The sequence below is a fragment of the Epinephelus lanceolatus genome, chromosome 16 (genome assembly GCF_041903045.1).
Source record: "Epinephelus lanceolatus isolate andai-2023 chromosome 16, ASM4190304v1, whole genome shotgun sequence".
NCBI lineage: Eukaryota > Metazoa > Chordata > Actinopteri > Perciformes > Serranidae > Epinephelus > Epinephelus lanceolatus.
Window position 1 is genome coordinate 18,593,681 of NC_135749.1, and position 22,011 is coordinate 18,615,691.

At 40.0% G+C, this 22,011-nt stretch overlaps 1 protein-coding gene across 1 annotated transcript; it reads left to right on the plus strand.

Moving 5' to 3' along the window:
• The first annotated feature begins 496 nt into the window (after nt 1-496).
• tmem64 (transmembrane protein 64) lies at nt 497-16,564 on the plus strand. Its single transcript, XM_033637975.2, has 3 exons — nt 497-2,042; nt 11,176-11,331; nt 13,001-16,564. The coding sequence occupies exons 1-3, from the start codon at nt 1,320-1,322 to the stop codon at nt 13,190-13,192; spliced, it is 1,071 nt and encodes a 356-aa protein (XP_033493866.1). The 5' UTR covers nt 497-1,319; the 3' UTR covers nt 13,193-16,564.
• The last annotated feature ends 5,447 nt before the right edge of the window (nt 16,565-22,011 follow it).

A 22,011-nucleotide genomic window follows, 5' to 3' on the forward strand; every position in this document is an offset into this window, starting at 1 on the left:
AACTATAAACAGATTAGGATTTTTAAAACAAGACATGATTAATTCATAAAATCGGATGCTTTATTAGGGCAAATTGCCAAACAGAATTAAAGTCATTAGAGCTCCACTTCTGCAAGCCACATTAAAATTCATGTTAATGCTTCCGTCTTGTGGTAATGCTACTTTTACACATATAAATCAAAGATTTAAATACATCTTCCACCACTACTTTGTCATTGATCCTTGAAGCTGTATTTGTGGTTAGATATTACTGCCCTATTCATTGAAGTAATTCATCCTAAATAATTAAAGTACCACATCAAAGCATTGTGGTTTTCCGTTCCTCTTATGTGGTCGCACAGTGGCTGACAGCACAACCCATCCATAATTGATAATTGATCCAAAACAAACATAATCTGTAGTTAACCCCAGCGCAAATCTCGCGATGACAATCGGAGCGCTCTGATTGGATGAGAACCGCTAAGGGTAGGTCACGTGGGCTGGGGTTACTTGGCATTCTGGGACACAAACAGTGGTCGGTATGAATAGCTTTAACAGCGTCAACAGCAGCAGTTTCCACTGTGGAGGGAAGGCGACGAGAGAAACAACAACCGCCTCCCAGCAGAGATAGAGCAAACTGGTTTTTCGTATCCGGCTCCTGCGTCCTGTCTCGCGGCTCTGTTGTCCGGAGGAAGCGCGTGAGGAGGCCAGCTACGGCGGGTAGTGTCTGAAATGCAACGGTGGACTTTATTCACGCAGCGAGCTAATTAGCTAACGAGAGGAGTAAGTTAGCCTTGCAGTGATTTATGCTAGTGCGTTAACGTTAGCTGGACGGTGATGTTAGCGGAGTCATAAAAGTTGATGCTGTGGTCGTCTCGGTCTGGAGAAGAGTTGGATTGTCTCTGTAACGTTACTCACGACTGCTCCCTCCATCCATTGACTCCACACTGTCCTGAGCTGAGGGGTGACAACTCTGAATATGGCGAGTGTTTCAGACAGAGACTATAAAACTGGCACCTATAAGTCAATGGACTGGCACGTTGCCCAGCTAGTGTATCCAAGATAAATATTGTTAAAGTGGACAATTCATGTAATGGCCAAGGAGAGTGACGGATTTCATCTGTGTGTCTCCCTGCACGGCTGCCCAGCAATGGGTCACCACTGCTAAAGCCATCTTCTTCAAAGTACATGGACACTTGCCTCTGTTGAAGCTCAACAAATTGATATTGGTAGACATGGACTTGTACTGAATGTAAAGACTGTCTGGATACTTCAACCGTCACAGCTGTCTCCAGGTCGGACAGATCATCTGAGCCTTGCTGCTGGTCACCAGAGCTTACATGAGGGCCAACATGTCAATGTCAGGGTCCACGACCGTGCAGCTTTTCACCAAGCTTCTCAAGCATGCGGTGGGCAAGGCGCAGATTCAGCTTAACCGCTGGCTGCAGAGGACTGCCACAGAGGAGTGTGACAAAATTGACATCCTCATATGCAGCGCCTTCGACGAGACAGGGGCCGTCATAGGGAAGTCAGATGGAGACCCCGAGGTCATCAGTGACACAGGGGGGACGACCTTCAGCAGCAGTGGAGAGTTCAGGCACCCATGCTGTATCACCACCTTTTGCTTCAAGAGTGCCCTGCTGGCTTGCATCCTGACTGCTGTGTGCTTCTCCTCAGTTGCCCTGGTTCGCCAATACCTCAAGGACCTCCTGCTCTGGGTAGAGAGCTTGGACAGCCTCGTTGGAGCCTTGCTGTTTATAGTTGGTTTGATTATTGTGTCATTCCCGTGTGGATGGGGATATATTGTTCTTAATGTGGCAGCTGGCTACCTCTATGGCTTTGTGCTGGGAATGGGACTAGTTATGGTGGGAGTTTTAATAGGGACCTTTGTGGCACACTTGGTCTGCAAACGACTATTAACTGACTGGGTACTGAACAAGGTTGGGAACAGTGAACAGCTCAGTGCTGTCATACGAGTGGTGGAGGGAGGAAGTGGACTCAAAGTTGTGGCCTTAGCGAGACTCACCCCCATACCATTTGGCCTCCAAAATGCAGTTTTCTCGGTGAGTATGAAAACACTGTTACCAGCTTTCCACTTTCACTTCAGACAGACATTAGACTGTCATGTGGCGTACATTATAAACTCATTTGAGTTTCAGTCGAAAGGTCACAGCACTGAACCAGCCAGGAGGAGAGCTCATTAGGCCACTGAAAGAAGGTTCAACAAATCACTTGCAGCCATGAGAATAAAACCTGCAATCTTTTTGATTTTAGAGGGAAATGATTTTGTTGTTGCCAGGCCAACCTGTCCCACAGGGGAAATCATAACTAGCCGGAAACCAGTGTGAAGAAAGAGACCAGGAGTATCACATATACATGAATTTTAGATATTGAACATAGTAGTTGACCTGTCACTATACTATTAAAGGCAGAAAACAGTCTACTACCAGAAATAAATATGTAAGGTCAGTCCCCAGAGAAAGGAAACTCATTCCTCTTGTAGTTAGAGGAGACGTGCCTACGAAATGGATTGTATTGTAGCCTAAGGACATCAATTATTTTATCAGTTTGAACTATCAGTATCACATTTTTAAGTCCTAGTTCGGGTCTTCATATTTGGAGCACCATCTTTTCTCTCAACTCAATAAAGATATGGTGATGTTAAAGTAGACTAAATCATGGACATCTTTTATTTTTTTGTCGTAAAGTAAATCTAAAGTCATTTGTCAAGGCAATACACACCGTCTGACCTACATTATAAAGCGAAGCAGTATCAGAATATTGCATTCAGCTGCACTCCTACACTTAAACCGAGGCCCTTGACCTTCATACATGGCATGAATAAGTTATACGCTGATGACCCTTCTCAGTCAACTCATTGATACCTCCAAATGGTAAAAGCCCTGTGGGATGTGTTACTGTGTAGGAAATCAGCTGGGAGGCCACGTGACATGAAAAATGTTATGCTAGTTGTAATTGAATGAACCAATGAAGTATACCGACCTTAGGGTGAACATGATGTTATGTAGCCATTCAGGCTCAGATCTCCGGAGTATTTCAAGCAATACGGCTGCAAGAAAGCTCAAGTGCCTCACTAGTACCACATTTTCAGATCATTTGAGGTTGTTTACAGTAATTATTGAAATAGTAAGGCTAGAAAAATTAAGAAAATATGGATTTGAACTACAGTGTGCTGGAATAGCACTAAAACTGAAATCGGTACAGAGGTACAGTTTGTTAATATGCACAGCATACCTATATGCATCTATACACAAAGGTTTTGACCTGACAAAGATCCATCTGGGATGAAAGAATTGTTAAAATATAACAAGTATTGAAATGTGTCCAAGGATGAACTCTGCCAAAAGGACAAAGTTCAGTTTATTTCAGTCAAATTGGAATCTAGCCTACTCAAACAACGTCTCATTTCAAGAGCAGAATGCACATTTTAAAACTATTAACACATCAGAAAGCAGCTGGATTAAATTGCAAGCAAAGCCATCATCATACGGTATTACATATAAACTGTTTAAGTGAATAGTGACATTTCAATCCTTGTTAATTCAAGCTGTTTTGAACGTTGCGCTGTGTTTGTGGAAAAATATCTGGCGAGAAGAGAATCAAAATAGTGTTGGAAGGCAGAAACCGACAGTAGCACTCACATGCAGAAGTGGATGTGAAGTGGGGCGCTTGAAAGGCATTTATAGCTTAAAGCATGAAGGAGTTGATGCACAGGCCTGAGGCAGGAAAAGGAGAAAATAAGATGACGTAAGTGAAATTCACAAGCACAGTAATTGCATGTTGCAAAACCATTAAGTTTTCTGGGGTGACTGATTTACTTAGACATTTCTCAGTAGACCAGTATTTAGTTTTTGACAGCTCTGTATACACACTTCCAACCACCATACAATAAACACTCTATGTGAAATTCAGTCAGAATACTCTCCATTGTGTCGGAGCTGTATTGACCCATCTGGAATCAATTTTGAGGCCATAGTTGTTCGATGTTTTACATTTGATTTTGTTACATCGATAGCTGTTTGTAATGATTTTTCTACCCTCATTAACACACAAAGTCAGTGCAGAATTTTCAAAACAATAATGCTCCTACAGCCTCCAAAATCCTTGTGGTATGTTAATGTAAAGAGAATGTGTTGAACTTCAGCACATGTATTCCACGCAGTTCATCTCAAATATAATTATTGTCAGTTAGGGCTGCAACAGTTAATCACTAGTCATCAACTATTAAATTAATCATCAACTTATTTGATGATAGATTGATTGGTTTGAGTATTTTTAAAGAAAAAAAGGTCAAAATTGAATATATGTGGCGAATATTTTCTTGTTCTTCACTCCTCTATGACAGTAAACTTAATATTTTGGGTTATGGATAAAACAAGACATTTGAAGACATGATCTTCGGCTCTGGGAAGAGCTCATTGACATTTTTGACCATTTTCCGACATTTTATTTAACAAACAAACAACTACTCAGGAAAATAATCTACAGATTAATCAACAGAGCAAATAGTGGTTAGTTGCAGCCCTATTGTCAGTGTAGTACATGTTTGTATTAAGTGACAGAGAGGTTTTCTATTACATTTTGACATTATGAAATTGGATGTTAATATTTGCATTAATACATCTGTACAATTACTGTTAAAAATTATTATTAAATATAAGCCTACAGTTTAAGAAAGCAGCTTAAGGGCGCTGCTATATATGTTAGAAATGGTTTTGTCATAAAATTTCTATTTTGCAGTCATGACAGTTGTAGGGTTGCATTGTTCTTTTACTTATTATTGATCAGGCTAACCTGTAGATTATTTTCTTGATTAATCATTTTGTCTATAAGATAGTAAAATACTCCCGTTGTAACTTCCGACATGCTCATGGAGATGTATTCAGATTGCTTGTTTTATCAACGGTCCACAACCCAAAGATACTCAGTTAACTATCACGTGACAATCAAAAATTTAAAAGCATTAATCAATTATCAAAATAGTTGCTGATGAATTTCTTTGTTGATTAATCTGTTAATCATTGTAGCCCTAGACAGCTGTCAGACACCTCTTTCTGGAGCAAGTTGCTCATTATTTATGACAATGACAACACGTTCAGAGAAGTAAAAACAGCCATTTGGCAACAGTGAAGTGAGTTAATCTCAGGAAGCATCTGACTGTTAGAACAAGAGATGCTCCAGGAAGTTAACATTTGTGTTGCACACGTATATTGACTAATAGGTTGGTAGTGATTTTAGAACAAGTCAAGAGCTGACTCGCTGAAGTGCTCTTGAAAATTGGAAATAATTTATTTGTAAGTTTATCTGAATGGAGGATGAGTCCTTCATTGTTAAGACGTTGGCATCTTTCCATACATATGTTTTAAACTGAGGGTTTAAGACCTTTTTCGTAGTTGTTTTTCCGAGCTGGTGTTGTCAGCTCCAAGCTAAAAGTATGACAGTTTATGATGTTAAATGACTGATTTGTTTGTTTTAGTCCTACATTGGTCAGCAGTTAACCTGTAAAAAGACCTCTTCATCTAACAGGACTTACAAACCTGGCAGATGGGTTTCCCTTGCCTGACTGGCTTAACTAGCTTCTGTTTGTCGTCCGTCCATAGTTTAGGCTCTATGGTTGGGACATAGCTCTGTATTCAAAGGCTGCAATGTCTCACTTGTGCAAGGATTTTGGCTGTAGCTTTACCAGTAGTTACAACATCGAACTTACGGTTCGTTCTGCAGAGGGTGATAATGAGGTGTCAAAGTCAAAAGGACAGACTCTTGACACTGTGTCGCCCAGCTGCTGCCACTGTCACTGGCATTATTGGTGCTCCTCAATCAGTTTGCCAGGGTCAAATTAAAAGGGTGGCTAATTGACAGCCTGGTAAAATAATGTTTTTGAGCCTGCTGTGGGTCATTATCTACAGAGGAAAGCAAGTAAACACTCGATGAAAAAGGATGTCAGCTTTCAAGTAGCTCAACACAACTGCTACAAAAGTGGGTCATATTTGGTCGTATGCCAGTTTGCATTTGTCATATTTCTCTCGGATATTTTAGACTCATGACATCTGTTTGTCTTTGAAAATGCAGCTTCTCTATGTTTGACTCAATGCCATGACTTTTGAGATTGAACCCTTTGGAATTACCTTTATTAATGCATAATGCATCCATAAAATGTGGCCTGAATTAACACCAGAATCTGCAGCTCCCCTCCAGCTCATCGATCAGCTGCTCTCCTGCATGGTCCATAACTTCACTCTTGTGGTTCACTCTCACTGCTTCCAAAGCCTTGAGCATTTAACGGCTACAGAGCCAGATATTTCCCTCAGGGGTTGATGAAGAGCAGTATTTCCATGTTTCAGTGAATTTTACTCCAACTTTAGCGGCAGCTGGTTTGACTTTGGAGGAGCTAGTGAATGCTGGCTTGGCAGATGCATTGCCTGATGTCTCTGCATCTCCTCAGCCGACAGGTTGATGGTGGTTCGTCTCTTTCAAAGAGCTTAAATTAAGTGTGTCTTGATGCAACTTTGCATGCTACAACTGAAACAAATAATGCATTTTTAAAAGATAAACAACTTTGAAAAGATAAACAACATTTTAACACAGAAATAACACAACAACATTCAGATATGCATTTCTTGGACTGCACATGATTAAGAGACATTATTCTAACCTTAAATGTCAGTTTGTTTTTTGTGCGTGTGTGAGTGAATGTGTGCAAATATGGGTGTGTATATTTTGCAAACTACTGGACAATCAGCCTGATATTTTATGTGCACATTTATTAATGTATGCTCAAGGGCCTCTCATGGTTACAGTGATTCACAATAGCTTGTTTTATTGACTGTTTTATACCGTCATTGGCTGCAGAGTGACTGCAGAGTCACTACTCATTACTCCTAACTGGCTGGTAGGGGCTGCAAGTTTTCCCAGAAATCGACTCAGCTAAAAACACTAAGCCTGACCGTCTGTTGCAGGCCACATTTTGGTGTTTGTCATCACTCAAATACTGATATCCATAGAAATGTTTGGTCTCATTTTGAACCGGAGCGTCTAAAGTTGGGCACGATACAAGATGACTTAGACCCTGTTTTTGTCTCCACGACCACCTTGACTGCAAGGGAGCTGGAGGGGACAATTCCACTGGGCGCAGCTGCACAGCTGTCCGCTGAGGCCTGGTTTTGGTTTGTCCTCTACACCATGTCATGCCAAACTGGGTGCATTTTGGAAGCAAAGCGTTTTGCCTGCCCAATTCTGTAGACTTGATAATTTTGTTGATTGGGTAATTTTCCTTGTTATTTGTGCTTCCACCATAAGGTACTGTGAAGGCAACATAGTGAAATTGTCATTTCATTGTGTTTATTGTTGGTATTTCCTTCTTTGTTGTGCTGTAGCCTACAGACAAAGTTAATACTATTCAAAATCCAGTTATGAACCACAAGGACCAAAGATTTGTGGCTGTGTTTTAGTCACATGGCAGCACATCTGCTGGAACTACAAGAATTGTCCAGAGTGCCCACGATCAACTCGGGCAGCCTGAACACAGCTGCCTGATAGAGATCTGCACTCCAAGCAGTCAAAAAATAATTGTTACAGGTTTAAGTAATCTATCATTCAAGGTCAGTTGGACTGGAGAAAACAGGCTGTCGATTCCTAGCACACAAACCTCAGCATGAAACACTTTTTTTTTTCAGCTAGAGAAGTGAAGGTCAGAGTGGAGCCTTCACTGGGGAGTATAGCTGGTCCTGCCAGAAGCAGGCTAATAAGCTGAATCCCTCAGTTCACCTGCTTCCTCTCCTACATTTTCGCTTCCCAGCCCGGAGGGGGTTTCACACCCAGCTCAGTTTCTTCACTGTACACCTTGTAATGTATCCTACCCAGTGGTTCATCATTAAGCCTCGCTGATATTCTATCTTTATTATCTTATTCTCCACAATAAAAGGTGAAACTAACAGTGGGTGGGTACTTCTGGAGTTATGTGTTGTCTGTGCTGCCCTTGGTAAGCACTTTCTGTGGATGAGGCTACATTTCACTACCCCCCCCCCCCCCCCCCCCCCCCCCCCCCCGAAGTGGATGGTGCTACATTATAGCGGGTAACCTAAAACGACACAAAGACTGCAGTAGTTAGCAAAACAATGGGACAGCTCAGGAAAAATGTTTGTGAATCCTTTGCGACCGAAGTGGACACATTCAGGTCCCCCTGTATATTACATTACATTTTGCCACTGCTTGCCGGCCTGACTTCATCCCTCTGCTGTCATAATAAGCTGATGAAGCAACTGGCAAATTCCTCATGTGATTTATAGGACCCTAACTACAGGCGTGTTTGTGCAACCTTTAATTACGCCCTGCTCTTCACCCTTCACTACAAAGGGTAAACCCTGTGTGTGTCCGGATAAAAAAGGAAGCAGCATCAAAGTAGCAATCCTGAAATTCACTATGCAGTCAAGATACCCTACTTCCTTTTCTGTTTTGTTTACGAGTAAAGACTCAGACCTGCATTGCTGTTGCTCTGAATAAATCAGGTCAAGCCTAGGATGGGGTGTTTTTTCACTTGAATTTGCAGATTATCTTGATACACCGACTTGCAGAGGAGAGTAGGAGGTTCAGTGGGAATTCTCTGCGCGGTTATAAAAATAACGACTAGCCCTTCCCTGATCGTATATAAGACAGCTGCATACGCTAGATGCCTGGGTGGTAAGAGACTTCAGAGGACATGTGCTTCACAACTCGGGGATGATGGCTGAGAGAAAGAGAGTGCATTCCTTATTTTCTTCTGCAGCTCCCACTGGCTCACATGTCATGTCTGAGAGATCAGCTGAAGGCGCTTTGATTGTGTTGACACATGGTGTGGACACATCAGTGCTTATCTTTCAAGGAGAAAGGCCTGTTACACTATTGTGTGGCAGGCGAAATGCTCAACTACACATGCTGAGGATAGACAACTTGATGATATTAGCTTGATTAACCAGGATTTGATTATGTCCATGTCCTATGAAGTGTAACCCAGGCTCTTATCAGTTTAGTGTGATAACAGGAGAGGGTTTAGGATTTATCACTGCGAGGAGACACTCGGGCTGGATCTAGCATAAATGTTTTCCAGCCCTGATAGCATTTTGGCCCAGGCTCTGTCTTGCAGCAACACGCCATGGTCCCTGACACAACGCTATCAGCCACGATGTAGTCACAGCGCACACAGTGCCAAGGTCACATCCTCACACATCGGCTTATGTCATCACTTAATCAAGGGATCAAGGGTGACAGCAACGCGGACACATGTTTATATTTAGGTGGTTGTACTGAGATATGAATTGAGACACTGAGCTGGAAGTATAGTGGTGTGTCATAGTTCAAAGTAAATACACAGGATCTTACTTTTGAGTCTCAATATGAATACATTTGCAGCAGTTTTTTCTCAAAATGACATTGTAGCTATGAGCTTTTTGTGTATTGTTTTTTTTACCCCAAAAAATGGTAGATTAAGTCACAAAGAAAACACATATAAAAACAACAACTTTGGAGGACATGCTGCACATAACTCCTGTTTAAGACAAGAGAGTCAGTTGGCTATTGAGTGTATTTTACAGGACAGCATGTTTTGTGTCAGAGTGTGAATTTATTTGACTTGGCTGCACTCAAACCAGTGGCTCTGGTTGGGATGGTTATGTGCAGGATAATGCAATGATTGGTTATTTTTTTCTTGTTGAAACTTTGTCCTCTGTAATAATTTCAGCAAATTGACATGTACAAAACAGTGAGGTAGTCCCATGCTTCAGTTTTAACCCTTTGAATATCAAGTTTTTAAACATTATTTGTGTCTTGTGTTAGTTCACAATGTTGAAAGATGAACTTCAATTCAGAATCAACAAGGGATGAGTGAGGATGGACTCAGATTTCACGAGCAAATTCATCATTTCATTTAGCTAAAACAATGAAGCAGGAAATGCTGATGAACTTCAACCCTAGTCGTTTCCTCTTTTACTCCACCTCTCCCAGTCATAGACCCATTTCGTCTTTTTTTAGGGGGGGCAGGGGATGTTTATGGGGAGATAGCAGGTCAGCAGCAGTACATGCCACATAGAAGTGGTTTACATCTGAAATAAGGGAACCTGAAGATTAATTTGAGATGTAGCTCAGCACTATGTGTGTTTGTAGTCATAAATATATCATAAACATTGTGTTTTGGTTAGGCACCTATTCAAAACTTGAGAGTTTAGTGTGTATAAGGGCTTAGTTAGAAAATTGCCATTTAAGTATCTCATGGTCATTCCCATGCTTAATTATGTCTCATAAATAATTCAGCAGTTTTTGGGTTGATACTTTTTGTCACACAGATTTAAGCCTTTCTGACCACTCATGACTTGATAGAAATGGTAAAAAATCTCTCCAAAATACGACGTTAAGACACCAAGACCTTGAAGGACACCATAGAAAAATCCATGCTGTGATTTGGTTTCAAAAACTTTTGACATTCGGAGATTTCTGTAAGAACTGGATTTTTTGGCGATTGGATGACCAGCACCTCTTTCCTGAAAACTGCGGAGAAACCCCTGTATTGTCGATATACCTATGAAAGTCATGCATCCTCTGGAAGATATGGATTGTGGAGTGTCTTGAGGTTGTGATTATCCTAGAGGTCACTGTAGGTCATTTTATACAATGAGGTCCGAATCCACAAGAGTCTCAGCTTTCCAGTCATACCCAATTTATACATTTCCAAGACTGTTTTGAAGAAATATTTTGATATGGAGAACTATTTAAATTCACCAAGCAAAATGACACATTTTTACTGCATGTAAAAAAAACTGCATGGGACTAGCACAACTTTAAAGGGAGGCCTTGTGGGAATCAATAGGACCCATTTTCATTGAGATATTTCGAGTTGACAGGTCAAGGAACACCTTTGAAAATGGCTTGCCAGTTTTCCCTTGCCAGATTTTTGCCTAACTTTGTAGCATTATTAAACCTTCATCCCAATAAGCTAGCATGACATGGTTGGTAACACTGGATTTATTAGGTCTTCTAGTTTTATATGACACCAGTATCTTAAGCTGTAGCTAGAGGTTAAATACAGTATGTGTGCACAATAGAGGCTTGTTGACTGAAATATATTTTTCTCATGTCAATGTAGAACTATAGTGTTCTTAAATCCTTTTGTTTTTTGTAAAAGTTTGTAATATCTTTCTCCATTTTAAGATCACAGACGTGTCCTTGCCAAACTACCTGGTGGCCTCCTCTGTGGGTCTCTTGCCCACTCAACTTCTCAACTCCTACCTGGGCACCACGCTTCGCACCATGGAGGACGTCATCGCTGAGCAGAGTGTCAGTGGCTACTTTGTATTCAGCCTCCAGGTGAGCAGTGGGTGACGATACATTTAGTGTGAAGACACTAATTTCTAAATGCCACAAAATAACCCTGAATTTCACTCTTGTGAAATGAAAGTTTGAAGTGAAATGTTTGGTTGGTGACTCAGTGCTTTTTTCATCTCCCATATATTCAGAGGTACATATTGTCTGTCAAATCTTATCCTAGTGCCGACATCTGCTCCTCTCTTAAGTCTTTAGTTACATGGACGTCCAGAGTGTGAACGCCATGCCTGATGTAGATATGCAAAACATGTCTACACTTGTGTTCAGCACTCCCAAAGGTCATTTGAAGCTGTCACCACTTCTCCAACACCTGTTCAGTTTCACTTAATCCTCACAAGTGCAAAGGCATCATGTTTTGTTTCTCAGTGCAACATTTGACAGGTTCACAGCGGTCAAGGGTCAGTTTCAGATTAAGTAGGTGTCAGCGTCTCATTCAGAACCCAAAGCTGTTGCTCTAAATTGACAACTGGCCTTAATCACACAGAAGCCTTTTCTAACACTGGTGGTGGGAAACTCCATCTGGACAAGTTGATAAAGCCCAGTTATCTCTTAGTGGTTTACCAGCTAGGATACACATCTTACATACTCACATTTATTTGTTAAATGACAAATAAGAACCAAACAGATATGAAGATTCTCAGCCAGGCCAGATGTTTCCAGTCTTTATGCTAAACTAGGCTAACCAGCTTCAGGTTAGCTTAAGCCTCTTTACCACTGGACAAAAAAACCCACTAACCCCTGCTAACATCTGACTCTTGTATTTAATGGGAAAGGTTCCAATCGGCATTCACTCCCAGGCCAGATAATTCTGTAGCAGTCACAGATATTTATCAGCCCCAGCTCCGATTGTCTTAAGTAGGCAGTGACGGAAATAAAACACCTGGGTGGATGCGCTAATTTTAGCCCCTCTGTCTGGGTGATGTAGTGGTGGGCCAACACAAAATACCATCCATCTCCATCCAAGCAGCGCTCAAACATCATTTAAAATGTGTTGGAACCAAGTTTGAGAGGCTGAATAAGTAAGAGAATTAAAAAATAAAAATTAAAAAAAGAACCACCATAACACTTTTGCTGGCCGCTGTGCTGCTTTCTACTGTTCTACCTGTTTTTCCAGCCCGTCCATGACATCAAGCCTGGCACGCAAAAACAAAACAACAGAAAGGAATACTTGTCAGCTGGAGAGCCATTAAACTGCTCTGATCTACTGCAATGGGAAAACAGTCTGTTGCCTATTTTTAATTGCTTTCCTGGCCTTTAAACAGCATGTATACACACGCTAATTTTTGGTGGAAGAAGGGTATTAGATACAGCTGGATACAGATGGTATTTCCCAAAATACCAAAATATGTTTGAAAGTTGGTATCAGAATGGGTATCAGGAGAGAAAAAATGGGATCAGTGCATCCCTACCTACCAACATCAGTCACATATTTCTTGTTAGTAACTTACTAAGTAGCGAACTACCTTTTTAGCTTTATACAGGCAGTTTATCCTGAGATTTTGGATTAATTGTATAACTTCCAGGAGCTGTATATTCTGAGGTGTATAGTAGATACACCTCAGAATATAATGGAGTTCAGTTCACCACCACGACAGCTATTATGCAGCTATTCTAACCACAGCATTGTAACTTCCTCCTCTGCCCTCCACAGATCGTCATCAGCATTGGCCTGATGTTCTACGTCGTGCACCGGGCGCAGGTAGAGCTCAATGCAGCCATCGCTGCCTGCCAGATGGAGCTGAAGTCTTCGCACATGAACGGCTCCTCCACCAATCACAGTGGCTTCACCTACTGCAGCAAGAGAGCAACAGTCGGTGGTGGAAACTGCATTAACGTGGTGTGACCGTGAATCAACACACGAGGCAGCAGCTCGTACGACTAGTTCACCTAATTGTAGGACTTCCGAGCTCAAGGGAACAAGCTGAGTTTGGACGGTGTCTGAAATGTGTTGGTGGTGTGGTTTCTAATTTTCAACTTCATATTCTGACCACCCTTGTGCGAAAACCCCGAAAGGGTACATCTTTAGTTGGTACGGTGTTTTTGTGGGACCACGCACCTTTGAAGAAACGGTACTGATGGAAATTGCAGTACATCATCTTGGGAGGTTTTTTTTTTCTTTTGATTAAGGTACTTAACATTTTCTTAACTTAATTTACTCTGTTACAGGAGATGTCAATGAAATGATGTTTAGAGATATCAGAGGTGGCTGAATGAGTGAGTCATTAAGAACAATAGCTAGGCATTAACTGCCTGTTAACACTATGAATGTGCAATCTGGAGCTTTCTAGAGAACCAAGGAATTGTTTTTCCATTTCAGTGTCAAGAGAATGCCAACCTATGCACCTTTCTGTCATAATGCATCTGTTTTTGTTTACGTTAAGCGATTTATGATCTGTCTACATCCAGTGCTAACTCACAGTACAAATAAGGGCCTTATTAATATTTTTTGAAAGATTTGGCTTTTTAGTCCAGTTCATTTTTTAAGTGTCTTATTTTTGGACTATAGAGAGAAGGGGGGAAGAAGCTCTCAGCGAGCATTACTATGTGATTTCTGCTGGCTTACGACCACATCAGCTGAATTGGCCTTGTCTGCCTGGAGATCATTTTGGCGTTTCTGCAGTTTTGATAAGAGCAGCTGGGGAGGAGAGCAGATTTCACAGCAGGAAACTCAGGAATGTTTCTGCCAGGAAAGTTGAAGCGCGGCGTGATCAGCTCTTCGGTAGCACAGCCACATGTTCTGCTGCGGAAAGATTCCCACACCGAGCTGAAACTGAGATGTCAAGCTTTCCTGTAAATGTTTTTAATTCATTTGTAATTTTGTTTTGCATTTTTATTTGGCTGTGAGATTATCCATTAGGATTATTGCATAGTTTTTGCTTAAGATGGTAGTTTTGACAAATCTGTGCAATAGATCAGAGAACGGTGACAAACTGGCATGAATGTCGTATTTCAGTGCTGAAACCAAACTAATCAGAAATACTGTCGTGCATCAAAATAACACAAACTTAAGTCTGTGTTTCTTTATGGTTTTACCTGCTTTACATTATAGATGATGACTAAGCTAGATGAGATAAAGAGGCTGATATTTTTTATGTGCCATAATTTGATAAAGCTTATCAGACGCCATGACACTGGCCCCACCTGAACGGAGGCTACATGTGACTTATGACTGACTTTATTTTATTACCTAATGTTGCTAGTAATTACAGAAATGATCTGTGAACGATTTTTGTGTTTTAGCTCTTAATAGTCCAACAAAGCTCTCATGCTGTAGGTTCTCTTGCACAGTCCACTACAAACAGTATTTTCATACAGATAAAATTTGAAAGAGGTTTGGTTGGTCAGAAGTTGAAACCGACGTGTCTCAGAAGCCGACAATCAAACACAACACGGACACTTAAGTGATGAATGTGATAATACTTTTTATTTTTACATGAATTATTGTGATGCTGCTCCTCAGACAAAGTCTGATTGAGGAATAATAAGGGCTCCTATATGAAATATCCATCTTTATGTCCCTGTGTTTGTAATGCTGGCACCACCTCTTGTTTTTCATTTCAGTGTTTTGTACTAATGTTTTTTCTTTCTTTCTTCAAAGCCAGATGTAATGTTTGCCCTACACATTCCACGCTGTCAGTCCTCTTAAAAGCTGTAGAGTTATTTCCATGCTAAATGTTGGTTGAAAGGGCCCCTTCCTGTCTGAATTTAGCAATAATGTTTGAAAGTCAAAAGCAAAAAATGAATATATGATAGAAGTCCTACCAATAAGATCCGTTTCCAAGTGTTGGGAATAGTTGTTTACTTCTGATGTTAAAGATCCGCTTGTCAACATTTATTTTTCTGTCAAAAGTGAACAAAAACTACAGTTTTTAGTCGATCCATGTTCCACTGTAAGGTCGAGTATTAATATTCCCAGGTTTGTGTTTCAGTGTTCAACCTGCCTGTTACCTCCCGCTGCCTCTGATGGACATTTCTGCGCTGCCAATGATTTGAAAGAGACACATAAGCATCTGCGATCAGAACAGCTTGTTCAGATTTGTAGCACTTTCTTTGAAGGGTCCCTAATGGTATGTGTCCACAGGGGCGCTTTCCAGCATTGGGCACTTGATGGGTGTGCCAGTGGGCTTGTGGGCTGTCTGCCCCAAGATTTCAAACCAAACCAACCTGGCGGCTGGTTTGGAAACGTTCTCTCATGTCAAATGAGTTAAATGTGTTTCTGAAAACATTTGAGGCAAGAAATAAGCCATGTAGTTGCTGAATTTGTCTTCATTTAAGATCGACAACAGTTTTTTAAAAAGTTTTTTTGGGAGTTTTCAGACTGATTTGCATAAATTAGCCTAGATTCAACTTTATGCAAGTGAGGATCAGACACCCTGTCTCTTGAAACACAACACTGCGCTACCAGAATGCATTGCATGGCTTCTAGCATAGACAATGAATGGGAGGCAGGGAAATGAAAGATCCTGTGGACACGTACCATAAACATGTCATGTGAAAATCTTCTGAATCCGACCCCGACACATTTTCCAGTTTTTTACTTGAATTTAAAGTTTACGTAGAGAGAAAAATGAGTACTATTTTATGGCTGCAAGATTTATAATATCCACCCACTAATTCTCACTTTCTCATGTTTTAAAGGCATGGAAATTGTTTCACTGACAGCAGTGACATTTTTAGTTTCCACCCTCCAAACAAAGTGTCATTCAATAAGCTGTTCTGATCACAAGTGCAAAGGAAGTGGACATTACACCATGTTTAATGCAAAAATCAACACACTTCATAATATTTTAGTCTCTCAACTGGGATTTTGAAAACTTGACATCGTGGGGAGAATGAGCAGTTCTACAGTAAAGGCTTTGGTTCTTCCTAGGTGGGCTCAACTTAACTTAGATATAGTTATGCAACAACTGATTCCTAAGGGAAGTATATTTCATAGACACCCACACAAGACCTGAATCTGGGATATAACTGCACACCTGGACTGTTAAAGAGGAGTAGAGTGTGATATCATTAACTTTAAGGGTCACGTTAAGGGTCTTGTTTGGTGCTATGAAATGCAATACTTCCCATCTGTATCAAGTGCATTACACATATACTGTATTTTGTAATACAGAGAATTTTACAGTGTATAAATATTGATATTTATCGCTGTATGATGCTTGTTTAGTGTTATTTATGAGAGAGAGAAAATAAAACCTGTCAGACTTTGATACAACATTTTTGTTCTGGTTTTCTTTTACTCGCTCTTTTTATTACATATATTTTAAAATTCGCAGATTAATGACCGAAGTTACAATTTTAATTAACCCTTGTGCACCCCTCCAGAAAATGATGATGTTTTACCCTTTTCACTTTCTAAAAGTGCTTAAAAAATTGTTATATATGTGTATTTTTTTTTGCTTTAACTGCATTAAATCTTTTGACCAACCTCCTGATCATAACTATTAAATTTACATGTATTTGTTAAATCATTTTGAACGTTTAATGCCATTTTGGGAATATTAACCCACATATTTTAAATGATAAAAACACAAAATATGAAATATTTTCCGTAGAGACCTACTAAGTGAAAACTGGAATTTTTTGGGGGGATTATTACACCATTGGATATGTCAATAATTGACAATAACATTGATTTTAATGCATTATTTTTTTTTGAGCAGAGTGAGGTTTTTAAAAAAAAATGCCACTTTTAACCATTTATGCAAAAAATGCTCAGTTCCTAAAAAGTGTTTTGAATATTTCTTTTCACTTTCACTGCATTAAATCTTTTGACCAACTTCAGTCCTGATCATAACTATTACATTTACATGTATTTCTTAAATAATTTTAACCCTTTAATGCCATTTTGGGAATATTAACCAACATGTTTTAGAGTTAAGTAGTTGCTCTATGCAGATAACCCTGGAAATAAACGATAAAGGAATACTTCACCTGCTTAAGGACCAGCTCTCACAATGTGTGCAGAGTAAACCAGTTCTCACTGTTTTCAGTCTTCGCTAATGCAAATGGTGAAGTTCAATTAGTTTGCTGCTTCCTGTTTGGTCAGGAGAACCAGGCAGACAGTAAACATGGAGGGAATTCGGGGAGATGCAAGAAGGTGAACAAGTCTCAGCTGTCTTGTTCTGTGGAAAAGGAGGAAAACTGGTGGCGGAAACAAGAGTTGGTGTTAAACTCAGCATGTACTTGATCCGTCAACCAGCACTTGTTTTAGTGAGAAATCTTAATTTTGCAACAGTTCACCTCTCGTTCCCACAGTCTCCCCCCAGTGAAATAGCGTAGCTAAGCAACAGAGCCCCAAGTTAAGGCGACAAGTTTCAAAATGTAATGTTCTACGCAATTACAGTTTATCTTTATGGATTATATTAATGTAAAATTGACAAGAATACTGTCAACATATGATGCCCTTTATGTTTCTAGAGGTGTGTGTTTTTGTGGATGCATGAGGAATTGTTATGTCATATTTCTTAAAGGGAGTTTGGTGTAATATTTACCATCAGGAGCAGGATGGAAAATAATCCCAAAAGAAATCAAGTTATAGTGACTCTGCAAGATGCCCATTCTTTGCAAAATCTTATAGGTCTTCAGATGTGAGAGGCTGTCACACTTTAATTTTTTCAAAGTCTTCTAGTGTGTGATAGGCAGAAGTTGTGTGAGAGTTTGTAAGCAGATGTTTTGATATATTTTTGCTGTTGTTAAATGCTGTTGCCTATGACTTCAGTTCATCAAGAAATTTTGTTTCTTTTGGTTTTTCCATTCGCCATAGTGGCATGCAAGAAAGCCACATTTTTCTTTATGAATAACATGTCGAATGAGAAGCTTGATACGACTCTCATGTATTTACACTAAACATAAGGCTACAGATAAGTGATAGCAATATTTACATGAAAGCATGATCAACCATCTCATATAACTGTCTGTCAAAAAACAATGTAGTCGCAAGTGTATATCCCAAAATGTAAAGCTCCTGCTTTAATGTTTTATATCTAATGAACTCCTCTTTTTGTTTAATAATTTACAGCTGAGGAAACCTTATGTAATACTGAGTCAACACCTGTTCTTGTTTGCCATCGCTAAACTTTCTGTCAACCTTGTCATTTCAGATGGACCTCAGCAGCCTGAAGTAACTGGTGTCAGACTTCTCAACAGATGTTTTCACAGAAATCTGCTGCTGATTACATTTCAGCTCCGCACAATCTTTGTTGAGCTGCCACACATTTCAGAGAACCTTTCCCCTCCTTCACCACAAATCCTAGCGTGAATCCTTCAATATTACCTGGCTTCATCGTCAACCCTTTGAGAGTGAGGGCAGACAAAATGTTCTTGCTCTGAAGGTTTCCCCTTATCTTGCAAACCTCTAAATAACTGTCAGCACTCAAATATGCAGCAGAAGCAGCAGCGGCAGCACTGTACGGCCAGAAATAATGCCGGCTTCTGGGGCAGTTTGTCACAGCGATTTTGAAGGGAAGTAGTGATGGATGTGGCGGTGGTGATGTAGAGTGGAGCACCACTTACGCTTGCCCTTGCCTTGCCTGTGACAAGCTATCTGTGCAGGGGGGAGGTGGGTGTTTGTGTGGACAGTGTCTGACAGACATGGTCCAGATAGATCCTGCTTGTGAACAGTGCTGTGCCCCATGTACACACACACACACACACACATACATGCACACACACATACAGTGGGAAAGTTGCCCGCAGCCATCTGCTCACACCCCAAATACAACAAAAATACAAAAACCCGAAGAGAGGCCAGCCACAGTCTATCAATCAAACAGCAGCAGACCAGACTCCTCTTGCATTTTATTTCTCCATCTGTTACCAGGAGCTGCGGCACAGACCCGCTGATCTCTCCCGGGCTCGGGTCAGATCTGTGTCCGATCCATCATCATCCAACCCTGCCTCAAAGGACAAACCTCATCCCAGAGCCTCCCCGCCAGCGCGCGGATACGTCCACACAAAACCAAGAACATTCATTTTGACGGGCCTCAAATGAAAGCCCTAGTTCTCACTGAGGGCTACGCTTTAAGAGGAAAGCTCCAAAAATACATCTGTGAGGCTGTTGGTGCTTGAAAAAAAAATCTGAGTAAAATTATAAAAGGAAAAAAACAGGGTGAGTGAAATGATCTTGGAATACATCCACGCAGCCTTCCAGAGGGAAACTTATGGCGTGGATGTTTATGGATTTGTGGAGGAGGGAAATGCTGATAGGCCTCTGGCAGAGGGATCCTGCTCGAGGCAGACGGATAGATCACATGACCACTTTCTTGGCCCAGACAGCTGTTGCCGCCATCTGTACCATCCATGACCTGCTGCTGTTCTCCTCCTCCGTGCTGAAGTGGGAAACTGCTCAGTACACAAATAGGACAAAATAGTGCACCACTGAGGGACTGTGGAAAATAATTTGAGTCATATTTCTGACAATGATTTGATGTTCTTGATCCTGTACTGGCTTTCATCTGAAATCAGTTTATTATCTATTGTATATGCATGCTGGCCTTCAGTCTATTTAGTTATTTATTGGTTAATTGCATCACAATATTCTGGTCTATGTCAACAAAAAATGACAAATGCTTTAACGAAATTTAAAGGTCAAGTGTGAATCAAACTGGAAAAAATAAAAACAATCTGGTCCTACTTGGTTGTTGACTCACTTTCTGCCATTTATGATGTCATACTATACTATGACTTTTTTATGACATTTTTGATGACTCACTATACTATAACTTTTTTGTGATATTTTTGACAACGGACTATACTATGACATTTTTTATGACATTTTTGACAACATACTATACTATGACATTTTTATAATAATTTTGATGACATACTATACTATGACTTTTTTATGATATTTTTGAAGACACACTATACTATGACTTTTTTATGATATTTTTGAAGACACACTATACTATGACTTTTTTATGATATTTTTGACGACATACTGCGCTATGACTTTTTTATTATATTTTTGACGACATACTATACTATGACTTTTTTATGACATTTTTGACAACGGACTATACTATGACTTTTTTATGATATTTTTGAAGACACACTATACTATGACTTTTGTATGATATTTTTGACAACATATGGCACTATGACTTTTTTATGACATTTTTGACAACATACGGCACTACGAATTTTTTATATTTTGGACGACAAACCGCACTATGACTTTTTTATGATATTTTTGATGACATACTATACTATGACTTTTGTATGACCTTTTTGACAACATACTACACTATGACTTTTTTATGATTTTTTTGATGATATACTATACTATGACTTTTGTATGATATTTTTGACGACATACTACACTATGACTTTTTTATGATATTTTTGATGACATACTATACTATGACTTTTTTATGATATTTTTGACGACATACTATACTATGACATTTTTGACAACGGACTATACTATGACTTTTTATGACATTTTTGACGACATACTATACTATGACTTTTTTTTTATGATATTTTTGACAACATACTATACTATGACTTTTTTTATGATATTTTTGACGACATACTACACTATGACTTTTTTATGATATTTTTGATGACATACTATACTATGACTTCCCCAAACAAATCCCTGCTCCTTTGTTTCCTACCGGCCACACCCCTTCACCTGTGTGAAGCACACCTGAAGCCAGGTAACTCACAGGTGGCAACAAGATAAAGCAGGGGTGAGGAAGAGACACTGCAAGAGACATTGAGATTGTATTTGATTTTTTGAACTTATCACAAACAAAAAACAAAACCTAATGAGAAATCAATCAATCAATCAATCAATCAACATCTTAGGTAACAAAACAATGGTAAAAATAAACAATATCGCTGAACCTCAATATTAACTGTCTTCTCCTTTTTTTTTTTTTGTATTGGGCCAAAAATGGCCTTTGCATTTTCATTTTGTCTTACTCCACTGCTCTTAAAATTCTCTCCACTCCACCACACCCATCAATGTTCTAGTATGTAGTGATTGTGATGATCAATAAAGTGAAATGCATTGCCAGAGCTAGAGGTAGTACCCCTTTCACAGAGCGACCTACTGTTAGCACTACATCTTTGGATCATTTTTTTATATGTCCAAAAAAAGACAATAAATAATTATATCTGTATTTGTTTTGCAGCTGCATAAAAACTTGAAGGTTCAGTTCTAACTTTGTCCCATCCAATCAACAAAGCAAGCTGGAAAAAAAATGAGATAATTGTGTCAATTTGTGGCGCAGTGTGAGGTTGTATGAAAACAGTCAGGCTCAGATTTAAAAAAGAAAAAGAAAAAGAAAAAAAAGGAACACTCACTGAATGTGTTTGAGGCTTTAGGTGAACTCATTAGAGCTGGACGGACTTTGCTCATGTGTCCTTGCTAATCAGGAACCAGTGAGTGGGGATAAACGGGGGAGGGAGGCCTGTTCTGATGACGCCTGCTCCCAGGGAAGAGTCGCATCTGTGTTCCCTCCTAAGGTCAGCTCTTCTCCGCTCGCTGTGACTATGCTGTAAAAAACTGTGCTGTCTGCTCACCGAGCTAACATGAAAACACACTCTCAAATCTGAAGGGTGCATTACAGAAGGAGGTGAGGCAGACATCTTGACAGTGTGTTGGCAGAGACTGTGAGGACGAGGTTACATCTGGTTTTGGGGTAGAAG

Excerpts from the sequence above, each read along its gene's own strand:
- tmem64 (XM_033637975.2), top strand. The coding sequence starts at position 1,320 with ATGAGGGCCAACATGTCAATGTCAGGGTCCACGACCGTGCAGCTTTTC. Across the intron at positions 2,043-11,175 it reads TCCAAAATGCAGTTTTCTCG|ATCACAGACGTGTCCTTGCC; the intron begins GTGAGTATGAAA and ends CTCCATTTTAAG. Across the intron at positions 11,332-13,000 it reads ACTTTGTATTCAGCCTCCAG|ATCGTCATCAGCATTGGCCT; the intron begins GTGAGCAGTGGG and ends TGCCCTCCACAG.